Genomic DNA, 13615 nt, shown 5'->3' on the forward strand with positions numbered 1-13615 from the left:
GGCCGGCCCAGTTTTATTTTTTATTAAATTAGGAAATATCCCATAAATTCAGAAAAGTGCAGAAAGATGATACCCATTCCCACTACAAGATAGAAGAGATGCTTACATTTCCTCCATATTTACTTCAAACATTTCCCTTTATAAAAAGAAAACCATTGCAAATGCTTTTCCAAGGTTTGTGTTTATTATTTCCATGAATGTTTTTGTACTGTTGTTTTAAATCTTTACATAAGTGTTATCATATTTTATGTATCTTTTGCAATATGCTTTCTGTGCTTAACATTATCTTTTTAAAATATACCTGTTCATACATGTAGAGTTAGTGCATTCATTTTAGTGTCTCTAAAATTTTCCCTTGTGTAAAAAGATCATAGTTCACTTCATCCGTTTTCTACTGGGAGATAGTTTAGCTTATTGCATCTCCCTTAATCACTATTACTTCACCAATGTTTTGTGCTGTGATATATCTGTTGAATGACTGAGTAGAGACATTTGAAATTCCCACATCATGAAAGCTATGTAGGCCTTCTCCCTGAGTCCATGGTAGAGTCAGTTTGATCCCTTTTGTAACTGCTCCAGGTAGTAAAAACATCAACAAAATAATAGTTCTTAAGGTAAAACCAGACCCTGGCCAAATGTTGGTATGCACTAGTGTATTAAAATAATTGTACCTAAAAAGGGTGGTCTGGTTCCCAGAACCTGGAATGCTTCTCTTAACAGCAAATGGCAATAAAGATGGAGAAAAATACAATACTTCTGCTACAGAAGTGTGGTTGATTTTCCCCATGGTTTGAGAAACAACAGTTTAAGAAGTCACTGGAGACTGTTGCAAGCTGCTGACTCAGTCAGACCAGTATGCCTGTGGTCACCAAAAGGATGGCCTGTTTCAGACATGGCAAAAGATTGTTGGATGATAATTCCTGCAGAGCCTAGAAAGGCCTCCCATTGTAACATGGAAAAGGAATTCTTCATGCTGTGCAGGGACAGGGCTGGGGTGGGGAGGCTGAAATATAAATTGGACAGCCATTTTGGAAAGCAATTTATCAGAGTCTAGTGAAGTTAGGGATATACATAATGTTAATTTTTTTTCCTAGTTAAATTTATTGGGGTGACAATGGTTAGTAAAATCACATAGGTTTCAAGTGTACAGTTCTATAATACATCATCTATATATCACATTGTCTTAGGCAAACAAGGAGCAGAACAGATAATTATTTACCGCAGATAACCTCACTGGTATCTTTGCATCAGTTGCCTAGGACAACATGATGAGAACCAGATATCATCCTATACATAGTAGAGTCTGTGTTGTAGTTAGGGAACCCTGAAAATATGAATCTGGACATTTAAATAGGGGAGGGACAGTTGCTCCTCCCATCTTGAAAGAAGGAGAGAAAAATCTTTGCTCCTTGGGAAAGATTCTGGTTTCCTGCTCTTCCTACCCTTTGGTATGTAAATAAATCTCTTGAAGGGGCGGGTAAGACTAGTGTCAGCTTGACAACCCAGGGATGTCTCCAAATCCTAGGTCTCATCTCGTCTTGAAAGATAAATGCATACTTCTGGGAAGATAAACCTTTCTAGATGATCTCTCACTTTCTAATCAGTCATAAATTAACTTCTAAAGCTTGTCCTTTTAACCCAGGTCACAAGTTTCAGTAAAATTGGCACAGAAAAAACATAAAAATATTTCATCTACAGACTTACATATATACCTATGATCCAGCAATGCCACTCCTGAATGATTATCCCCCCAAAATTCTTGCTCACATCCATAAGAGGACATGTATGAGGATATTCATTGTTGCATGGGTCATGTACGTGCAAGGTGGAGGCCCCGTGCGTGCCCATCCCTCAAGGAGTGGTTAGATAAAATTGTCAGGTGGTGGAGGCCCACTGTGAAATCACTTTGCAACAGTGGAGGCAACAAACTAAATACTCACATATATACCACACCATGTACAGATCTTGAGTGAAGAAGAAATAGAAGCAAGAAATACAATAGAATGCAGTCTGTGGCATAACATCATTTGTGAAAATGAAAAATACATTAAATGTTGCTGCATATTTTTCAAGATATGGATCTGTTGAAAAACATATATCAAAAGAGTGAGAACTTACGTAAACAGAAGGCGAAAGGAGCAGCGTGGGAATGAGTGTGGCATCCGCGATAAAGGGGGGAAAATAAGACAAGAGAGGGACCTTGCCCCCACAAAATAACCCCTGCAGCTGTGGAGCATGGCAATCGCACTATCTGATTTCCGAAGGAAGAAAAAGCAAGCCTGTCCAATGAGCTCTTTCCACATCGGTACCCTCTGCAGACTAGTTCTAGTACCACATAGTGGTTCATAGTTTTTCTACATGCTCAGTGTGTGGTTGTTAAATGCAGGTGGCCACCTTCGATTAAGAAAGAGAAAAATCACTGCAATGCTTTGCTTTCCAATGTAAAAGAAGATCATGGGCATTCTGGCTTTCATTGCCAAGTTCTGGTGATTACATTTTACTGCTGTCACCACTGTAGAAACGTCAAAGTTTTCTTGACATTTTGAACATTGGTAGTCTTTTGTCCTTGATTCTATTCTGATAAAAAATGCTTTGTTGGTTTTAATGGGTTAAAATTCATTTAATTGGATTCATAAGGAAATTAATTATGCATTTATCAAACATTGATGAAGCTTCACTCAGTTTGCCACTTTTGTTTTCTACTCCATCCATATGCTTATGTTAGCTTTTCCATAAACGGGTTTATTTAAACTCTTGTCATGTTTATTGCCAGCATTCTGTAATCAGATTATTTCTTCATGTTCTTTACATGAGTGTGAAATTTTGACTTTTTTGAACCAATTAAAATACTCTATCATATTTGTTGGTTCTTAAGAGTTCTTCAGAGCTTCTCTCTGAAGTGAATCAAACAAAAATGAGTGCTTTGTTCCAGCCACTTCGGTGCCAGACCCATAGTCGGAATTGCCACGACTTGCCAAGAAGCAATTCCATTTTTTCCAACACACTGGGACTCAAAGGGTCAGAAGACAGTTGAGTCTATTTTGTGACATCTAGTGATGGGAAGAAGATTGCCACAGTGACCTCATAGATCCCTGTAAACCTAGAGTTCTCTTCCTAACTTGGTGTAGATAAAGGAGAGACAGTGCCACACAGGGCGTGTGCCATATCCATGTTGAATACTGAAACATACTATGAGTTCTTTCAGACCAGCACCCTGACCGCCTCTGCTTAGAGGCTGTCTCCCATGTGTTGCCCACGTCCCTCCCACACATCCCAGCCTTCTGCCAAGTTTCAAAGAGGGCCCAGCAAGTTCAGCTTTCACACTTCATCTCTCCCTTCCATATTGCACGATTTGGAATAATAACATCTCTGGTTTCAAAAATGGAATTTTCGCTCTTGCAACCAGTGTATATATTTCGTCATATGAAATCTATCGTGGAAAAGTATGAACATATGCCCATGAGGATTGACAAATTCCTCAAATACCAATTAATGGAGACAGATGAGCCATCCTACATCTGTTCCCAAGGGTATAGGATTAATGTCCCAGTCACTGCACATCAGAGTAACTTGGGGAGCTTGTGTAGAAATGCAGATTTCCAAGCCAGGACACAGATTTATAGGGTTAGGCTCCCAGGAGTGGAACCTGTATCTGATGTTTACAACAAGTTTCCCCAGGGTTCCTGATGCCTACTGAGAACTGTGATCTGGAAAAGCTGAGAGTCTTGAAAACATGCAGTCAACATGCTATATTCAGGCAAACATTCTTCTCCAATTACTAACATTTTATTCTAAGAGTACATCTTATAAAATTAAATAAAATGAATTCCTATAATGCACATAGAGATATGGGTAGATACTTTTAATGATAAATATGTCCTGAAAGGGCTTAATGGTCATAGTTGAATAGACATGAAAATTGAAAAATCTAAATGCTACTGTTGACATAAATTAGAGATAAAATCTATGTGTCTCAATTAGTAAAAATTTTTAAAAATTCACTGAACATCTACTATAGGCAAAGTGGTATACTAAGTATTTTCTGAAGCTACAAAATATAGAAATCAGACTTCTTGCTAAGGAACTTTAATCCAGTTGGGGGGGCCAATAGAGTCACACTAAAAGAATCATAATCACAATTACAACCAAACTCAAATAAAGGTATATTCTAGTTTTCCTCTGTGAGGAATCCTATGAACCCAATGAATTACCTTCTCACTTCCTTGGAATACAGGACTGTGTCTCCTTCATCGATGTATCCTTGGTTCCTGACACCAGATGCTATAAAGACTAAGGGCTATGAATTTTTTGTTTGGTTTGGTTTGGTTTGGTTTTGGGTTTTTTTTATTTTTTGGGTTTTTTTAAGGGCTATGAATTGACATCAGTGGTAATATGTTTCAGAAATTGAAATAAATTTAATAATTAAGTTATGGTATATGTATTCTTTAGTCTCTTTTTCTAGTGTATTCATTCAACTTTCAGTGTTTCTTATAAGACATGATGCCTGCACAATGTAGGACAATATAAATAATATAAAGATGAACAATATAAACATGAATCATTAATTTCCTTCTCTCTATAAGTTTATTTCACACCCTGGACCCCACATAGTTAGCATATATGCACGAGAAATAGCTATAAGGACGTGAAGCCTTACTATTACTTGAAACTATTGGGGATCATTAAAAATAACTCATTTACATTTTCTAAAAGCGTACTTGAAGTGTGTGCCTAGAGTTAGTCCCAGTAACCATAGGCACACAGAGCATATGAGGCAACCCTATGTTTTGTATCTGTGCAAAAATAGCTTTAGAACAGAATTTATGTGTGCCAAAACCCAAAGTTCTTCCAGATGTACGCTTTCACTGATTTCTGGAAAATTGCTTCCCAGTACCCTCTCACAGCACACAGACCACATTATAACATCCAGAGGCCACTTTGCACTTTATGGAATCCATAGCGTTGACTCATGCTGTCATTGTCATCAAAATAATGCTGTAAATATTCTCTCATCTTTCCGGGCTGCCTGGCTTATTTTTCTCCTAAGAGGCTTCACATGGGACTTTTTATGTAGTTTTCCAAATTCCGCCTCCCATTAATGATTTTTTTTTTCTAAAACTGGAGTAACATTCATTTAATCAGCTGGTTTAAAAACATCATTTTCCCTCCAGGGGCTTTTATCCCTTTTGAATTAGATGATAGTGTTTTTATCAGAAAAACCCTTCTTAGTATGTGCTTACTACGATTATATTTTTTTTTCTTTAAATCAACAGAAATGATTTGGACTTCATTATTCTTTGGGTTTTATTGGGGCCTGATTTGGCGCGTACTTGGACAAATGGGACCCTCTAAGCAGACCCATTATTTTCCTTGAGGCCATCAGGGTGACCTTACCGTTGTCTTCACGGCACAGTCTCAGTATTGATTCTTGATGCTGCATAACAGATTGCCACAACCCTAGCAGCTTAAAACAACACGTATGTGTTGCCTCAGTTTCCCTGGGTCAGGGGTCTGCGTGTGACTTAGCTGGGTCCTCTGCTCAAGGTCTCACAAGGCTGCAATCAAGATATTGGCTGGGCTGTGTTCTCTCTTAGAGGTTTGAATGAGTAGGGTCAGCTTCCAGACTCACTCAGGTTCTTGGCAGAAATCATTTATTTGGGTCTGTAGGACTTAAGGCCTGGCTATCTTACTGGGTGTTGGCTGGTGGCTGCATTTAGGTCCTAGAGGCCACCCACAGTTCCCTGCCTTGTGATCCTCTCCATGGGCAGTTCACAACATGGCAGCTTGGTTCATCAAGGGCAACTGGAGAGCCTCCCTATGCATTTAGTAAAATAGGTCGGGTGTGTGTGTGTGTGTGTGTGTGTGTGTGTGTGTGTGTGTGTGCGCGCGCACGCGCGCGCGCACGTGTTTGTGCCTGTACATAATAACATAATCATGGGATTGATATCCTATCTCTTTTGCCATATTCTTGGTTAGAAGCAAGTCACAGATCCCTCCCACTTATTAGGGAAGGGGAGAATACAAAGGGATAAACACCAGGTGATGGAAATTATTGGGGGACCGCCCTAGGGTCTGTCCACTACAGTCCCATCGAACTGAAATACTCAGGGAATGACTTTACGTAGATATGAATGATTTTTATTATTCTTCTGGAGTCTAGTTGTCTTAAAGGAAGCTTGTAATTTTCTAAACAAGTCAATCTTATTTCTGTCTTAAAAAATAGAAGTCATGTAACCATTTTAGGGCAAGGTCTGGGGAAGTCACAGAACCCAGGAGGATAAAGAAGATAAGCAGGAGAGAAAATTATGTCCTCAAACACATGAAGAGGTCAAGGGCTCCAAAAATTTAGGGATCGCTAGTTGTTGGCTTGTGTTTGCTTATTTTGTGATTTATTTTGCTTGGATTTTCCACCAATATTTAGAACTCCATGTGTTTCATCAGTCTCTCTACTCAAGATGGCTGCTATTGTCAGCTTCAGTGGTTCAGAGCACTACCGTCTGTCACTGTCACTCCATTCCCTTTGCACGACACCTAAATCCTCTGAAGAAGGAAGCCTGCTTTTGACTTCGGAACCTGAACCCTGGGATGGAGCTTGCCATCTGTCTTAAACTTTTTAAGTAATTTTTTACCAAGAAAAATGTGGATTCTAGGCAACAACCTGGGATATTTCTGGCCTCAGAACAGGAAAAATAAAGTAACCCTTAAGTACTAATTGAAGTACTTTGTTTGCTAACAGTGTTTGGGGTGAATGAGAACTTGATCCTTAATTGTGTGAGAAATAGGGGTGTGATCTGCATGCGAATGGCCAAGGACAGGCTTCAGAGGCTCAGCAATTTTGAAACTGATGTTTATGAACATCTGCTTTTCCCCTATAAATTTTAATATGGATTTCATCCTTTGAAACCTACAAAACTCCCAGGTGCTTCTTCAGTCTTTATCTTGGGAACATACTTTTTTTAAATGTGTTTTAAAGTCTCCTTTTTTTTCATTGAACACATTTGAAATCAAGTTTGTTGAAACAACACTGTGTACGCATACATACAGTGCCTGTTGGGATGCCTGAAGTATGGTACTAAATGTTAGCAACTAAAAATGCTGTATTCAGCATCCGGAGCCTCCAATATGTCCAACCCAAGCACATGAGCTGTCATAGTCTAACTAAAGGATCTTTGAAAGGTATTGATTTCTAGTTCCAGTTTATGCCTTTCATTATTCCACCCATATTTATAAGCACTTTTAGATGCCAAACAACAGACAAAACCCCTGCCTTCATAGTGTTTATGTCCTAGTGAATGTAAATGTTTTCTAAGAAGAATTCCCTTAAAATTCTCATAATACCGTTCATATAGTTAGTCGGTAAACTTTGCACTGGGCCTGCAAACCAATGATGTTAATCCATTCCTGATGTTGGACTAGATAGACTCTGAGGCTATAACTGTGAACAGGGCAGATAAGTTACTGCCTTCAAGAAGCTTAGACTGTAGCATACTTCTCACCTCTGTCAAGAAATGCAGGCCTAGAAAACCAGAACTTTGGAATAGACTGTGGCTAGCCACTTGACTATTCTCTATTTTAGACCTACGATGAGCAGTGCAAACTGTGCCTCCATCCCTCGGCTCTTGGACATGCTAGGAGCTATTACTCTGGGTAGGAGCTGAGTGTGGGGGCCAGAGGCAAGGAAATAAAATCACAGAGCAGCAGAGGACAAACACATAAGTCATAGTAAGTGTGCTGGGCACGTGTAAGGCTAGCAAGTACATTAAATGTCTCTTAGGAAAGCAACTTGTCAGAGAGCAGCTCTGTAATGCAGGAGATACAAGTCATTTACATAACAGGAAAGCCTCAAGAGGACAGGAGAGCTATTTAATTTGGTTAGGCTAATAGTTTTCCATCCATTTGCAGTGTAATAGAAACTCTCTCCTGCCTCTTAAATAGGAACACATTGGCAAGGTGCCACAGGGCACATACGACATGGGCATTCTTCTTCGAGCATCAGTTCTACTCAACCATTTTCAGGGGACAAAATTAATTAATTTACTGATAAGTAACTTAAGACATTATTTTCCATTAAAACCAATACAGCCATATTGTGGAGCAGCGTGCAAAATCTGCATACACTTTTAAGGTGGAGCATGCAACTAAAAAAATGCTAGAGCCAAGGGCTAAAGGAGTAAGCCCTCCCCCATACTTTCCTGCAAAAACAACCTAATAAAAGCGATTTCTTTGATATGAATAATTGATTCTCAATTTTATGTCAAGTGTACATAAGACTAATCCCCCAGTAGCATTCCTTTCAACCACACTGCCACTTGGATCGCCCTTCTTTTTAGAGATTCTGGAGTTGCCATTAGAGGTAAGAACATTCCAGGCCCTTCAGGCTCTGACCTCTCACCCCTGACCCTGCCGCCCAGCCCTGGGGCAATGTGCTCCTTGCCCTCTGCATTTACAAGCACCTCCTCGGAACAGCTGAGATGTTGCTCTTTTCCACAGTGGGGCAAGAGAGGTCTTCTCAATGCTCCCTCCTCGTCCTTAGCACTGAGATTGAGAATGGGCCATCTAGCTGCCACACCCCCCTTCCCAGTCCCAGAAGGCCATGCAGCAGGCAGGTCAGCTTATGCTCTTCGTGCTTTGTGTTCCTGAAACAGGATCTGGACCAGGTACAGCTCCATCTGGAAGAAGTGCGGTTCTTTGATGTGTTTGGCTTCAGTGAAGCGGCGGGAGCATGGCAGTGCTTCATGTGCAACAACCCTGAAAAAGCAACCGGTGAGAGACACCACCCCTTCCTGCTAAGAATCATGTGTGCCCCTGGGATCAACAGGGGTCTATGAGCCCCACTGCTCTAGGTGGGCTTATTTTACATAAACATCCTCAGTTGTATAATGCACAGAAGTGTGCCTGATTGCCTCTGTTTCATGCTAAGAAATGTATCTCATCCAAGTGAGAGTGAGAAAAAGAGATGTTAAAATGAGAGAAACATAAGCCAGAACAGCAAGAGAAGCAATACCTTACATATATAGGACTGCCAAGAAAGCAGTACTAGCCATCCTGCCCTGGAACCATTCTTCATTTCAATCCAAGTGACCCTGAGGGTTAGAGAAAAAGAAGCATTCTGTCCAAAGCCTCAAAGAAATGAGACCGCACTTAATGAATTGAATGAGCACACAGACCATGTCATCTCCTAGTCATCCCTTACGCTTTCTGATTGCATTGTGTAAAAACATGAAACGCGTAAAAAGGAAAGAGTATTTGAAGAATAACTTCATAGCTGGTTAGTCATCCTTCCCCCTCCTTCCTGTTGCCCAAGGAATTTGGTCTGCTGACCTTGCCTATGAATAATAATTGTTAGTGAGTATGAGCCAAGCTCTGTGCTAAACATGTCAGGTAGCTCATCTAACTTGTACAATAATCTTGTGAGGTTAGTACTAATATTATCTCCGTTTCTATTGATGCGGAAACTGAGGCACAGAGCTATTTGGTAACTGCCCGAACTCACATAGGTAATAAGTTAACAGTGGCAGTATTGGCACCCAATCTGCCTCCAGAGCCCACGTTCTTCACTTTTTTACCCTTCTACCTCCTAGTTACCCTGTCCCCAATCTGACCAGTGGCAATTGGCTGGTACGAAGCTTGTGTTCAAAAAGTTACGCTGTCCATGGACACGAAATATGTCATCAATGATTTGCCCTTGGAGAGGACATAGAGTTCTCAGCACCGATACTGCTCAGGAGTTGCAGTTTAGACCAAAAGAGAAGTATTAAAACACTGTCAAGGACAAAGCTACCTTGTAGACAAGCCATCCTCTAGAGAGCCATTGATGATACCACCTGTACTCATGCCTTTAATTTTAAGATTTTGTGCATCGTAGAGATTACCCACTGTGGCAAGTCTATCCTCTTGCTAACGGGCAACATATTGAGGCTGAATAGGAAAAAAAGAAATGTGTCTCTTTGGCCAGATGGAGATGTGAGGGGCTCGCAGAGAGGCACCAATTAAAATGTGTTACCCCATGGGAAAGGTATGCATGGAAGGAGCTGGCAGGTAGGGACGCAGCTGTTGTGAAACACAGACTGTTGGCTGTTACAGAGTCAAGGAGGAGCTGAAGCCAGAGTGAACACCCCAATTTTTAAAAAGTTGATTCGACCAAATAAGGAGTTGGGGAATTGAATGTTTCCATTATAAAAGTTTCTAATTTCACCTATGAAAAAGATGGAGCATAAAAGAAACTTTGAGAGCATGGTGAAGTAAGCCGCTTACCTTAGGTGGCTCTGAGAGGCCCTTCAGATTTTTCATTCCAAGTAAGCCGAGTCCTTAGTTCAATAAACAGTTCATCATATCTGGCCAAGGGAGGCCTCCGGAAAGGAGTTGAAAGTTAAAAACACAAAGTGTTCCTTTAATATATGTTTTCTCAAATTCACTGCCATGCACTTAAAATGAACATTTTGCACATTCGCTCTTCCTCATTTGTGTTTCTCACAGTTAAATATAGACTGAGAACATATAGCAATAAAAATTCAAACAAGGCCAAATATTTTATAGCAGAACATATTGAATCAAAATGTTTGGCCCTGAAAAAGTCAGTGTGCTTGGATTTCTTTGCTCATTTCCTTTTACTACATGAAAGAGGTTTGAGTCTGAGAGAAATCCTATTTTAAACTAGTATTTTCACCAAAAACTTGACTCCCTGAGAACTTTACACGGGTTGTTGATCTCATCTTTTTCTTTTTATATAAGCATATAAATTATCTATTTAATCTAATGGAAAGTTCTAACATAATACCACTGGAACGTATATTATTCATGGAGATAATACTTGAATTCATGTTCTGCTTTAATTGTACATTTATAGATGACCTAGACATAAGAATAAATATCTGGTTATTTGGTTATGCACAGCTAGCATTATACTTACATATACTTAATGCATGTTTGTTGAGTTGGTTGAATGTCTTCCACAGACTGAGCCTTGGATAATGAATAAGGTACAATATCTCTGCTCTAAAAGGATTCAGAATCTGGTTAGGCCAGAAGGCATATATGGAAAAATAAAGCATACTTCCTTGTATATTTTTAACATGCAATAAATACTTGTTGAGTCAGTGAAAGGAAGAAAGAAAGAATATTTAGAAATGGCAAAGCCAAAACGTTGAATATTAAAATATGATCTTTTCAGTGTGTGGTTAGGTGTTGCCCATGTCATCTACACCGCTATCCCACACCTGGTGCATTTAGCGTCTGGTAAATGGAGGTTGGTGCTTGTTTCCTCCTTGAGAGAAGTCGCCACATGTGAAACAAAGGGTTCACTTCCCTCCCTGTCTTAGGGCCTGAGGTTCTGTGCCCAAGTCCTGTTACTGTTCTGGGTTCCATCAGTGTCCCCGCAGGGTCTAGGTGTCCTGTCAGCCTCAGGGGGGAGAGGTCTAAAGAAGCAGGATTGAAGCCTAGGACAAAAGGCTGTAGAAATGGGATTTGGGTTTGTTTGTTTTTTTAAGTTATGGACAGATGATACAGTAATTGTTATCAAGTATTCATTGTTCTGGTAACGTTTTTTTTAATTCCAGCATTTCCATAAATGAGGAACAAAACATGAGACAATTAGAAAACTTCAATTGGACATCAGGAAAGATATCTTAAAATACAAATAGTTCTTAACAGTGTGTAGACTAAACTATGGGACTCCAAAAATTGACAGCAAACCAGCTGGGTTACATGGTCGCCTTAAGTACATTCCCCTCTCCAGGTAAAAGTTTCATCACCCCACCAATTCCAACATCAACACACAAAAATTCATAGTAGTTTAAATACCTGGTATTGAACAAAACGTATATTTTCATCCAATTAGGTGCAGATGAAGTCAGAGGAAACCAAATGCTAGAATAGTGTAAAGGTCCTGAAATGATTATAATTGTTAGCATTTATCATGCTAACTATGTGCTAAACTTTATATGCTCTTTTCTTATTTTCTCATCATTTTTTACTCCATTTTACAGCTGAGGAAACTGAAACACAGAGAGGTTAAATAATTTTCCCAAAGTCACACAGCTACTAAGCAGTAGAACTAGGGTTTTAATCCAGGTTAATTCCTGAACCTGAAACTTCAGCCTCTAGGGCAAATCCAAGTTGAGAACATGGAATATTGGAAATTCCAAGAACAATTATTCCATTTTCTTATAATATATTGGAAAGATCAAAGAGTGATCTACCTCCCCAATGATTTATTCTATTTAAAAAAGAGCAGGCACGTTGTACAATAATGTGTGGGAAATGATTACCTGTGGGAAATGGTTACAGTAGAAGCTATCTCCAGACTCTCCAATTGGTGATTCCATTTCTGAGAATAATTTTATAAAAGTACAGAGTAGATTAGAAAATCACTGCAATAACTCAAGCATCCTGGGAGACTTGCCTGGTGGTGTTTATTGCCAATCCCATTACTCCACAGGAATGGGAGGAGGATAGAGATTGAGCAAGTAGATTTAACAACTTATTTCTGGAAAACCAAGCAAATCCCTTTTATTGGTCACCCTCATGTCTTGGAATTGCTAGTTCACGTTAACAGTAAGAGTTAGTCAGCTGGGCCATCCTGGAACACATCTGGCTTTCTCTTCAGTACATTCTTTAAAGGACGAGGGAGAACTAGGTCATGACTTTTACTCTTGTTTCTTGAGACACGTGAGATGCCTTTGTTCTTACACCCTACAAAGCACAACTTCGAGACGGCTGGGTTTTGGCACTTGTGTCTTCCCCTTAGTCATTAGCCATTTAGGTATTGAATGTGATTGTCAGTAGGAGGTCTCCTTAGGTTATAAAAGAAAATGAAAGATTTTTTTCCAGAAAACCTGCTGTGACAATTCCTCTTTAGAACTTGATTTCAAATATTGGTGCTGTAAGAGCATGCTGTGCAATATATCACATGGCAAATAGAGATGGTTTCAAAATGATATCAGGATAAGAAAGGCCTCTGTAAGGAGATCTTTTTCAGACACTACAATCCGGTAACGTCAGTTTTGGCTCTTCTTTGCTGCCTTCAGTGTGGGCTAGGGACCTTCCATTCCAGACACCAATGTGAAAAAAGGCTCAATGGCCTCTGCGAACCGGGCCACAGGACACAAATAGCCGTGTGAGTCCACTCATATGAAACCTTTCCATTTCGTTTCAGTGCCAACATTCACAGAACTTTACAGGTGACAGAAGAAAACGCATTTTTGACTTATGCAATGGCTGGGCTTGTCTTCTGATCCATCCCCTCCTACCACATGTTAAATATTGTTGTATATGCTAAATGTTGGTAGAGTACAAAAGAGTGCAGTGTTTGTGTATGACAACTTCACGTTTTCACATTTATATGCTGTTAGTGACTGCTGGACATTCACTGATTACATAAAACCTCAGTTTGTTGTGCACAGATACTTTGAATTACTTTATGACTAAACAAAAACACAGTTACCAACTCAGATAACTTATTGTCCTGGAATCTTTTTCCTTTTTCCCTCTTCCCATCTTCATGATCTATGCCTTTCTGGCATGGGCATTCGTCTTTCTGTTAAACCTCTCTCTCTCTCTCTCTCTCTCTCTCTCTCTCTCTCTCACACACACACACACACACACACACACACACACA

General features: G+C 39.8%; 1 protein-coding gene across 6 annotated transcripts in view; it reads left to right on the forward strand.

Moving 5' to 3' along the window:
- VEPH1 (ventricular zone expressed PH domain containing 1) overlaps positions 1-13615 on the forward strand; it is a 266782-nt gene that overhangs the window by 180831 nt on the left and 72336 nt on the right. For all 6 annotated transcript variants that reach the window (XM_019627252.1, XM_019627261.1, XM_019627273.1 and 3 more), the window contains one exon: positions 8646-8763. In XM_019627252.1, the coding sequence (XP_019482797.1) occupies positions 8646-8763 (118 nt within the window). The remainder of the gene's footprint in view (positions 1-8645; positions 8764-13615) is intronic.

This window comes from Hipposideros armiger, unplaced genomic scaffold (genome assembly GCF_001890085.2).
Source record: "Hipposideros armiger isolate ML-2016 unplaced genomic scaffold, ASM189008v1 scaffold_16, whole genome shotgun sequence".
NCBI classification, from domain to species: Eukaryota; Metazoa; Chordata; class Mammalia; order Chiroptera; family Hipposideridae; genus Hipposideros; species Hipposideros armiger.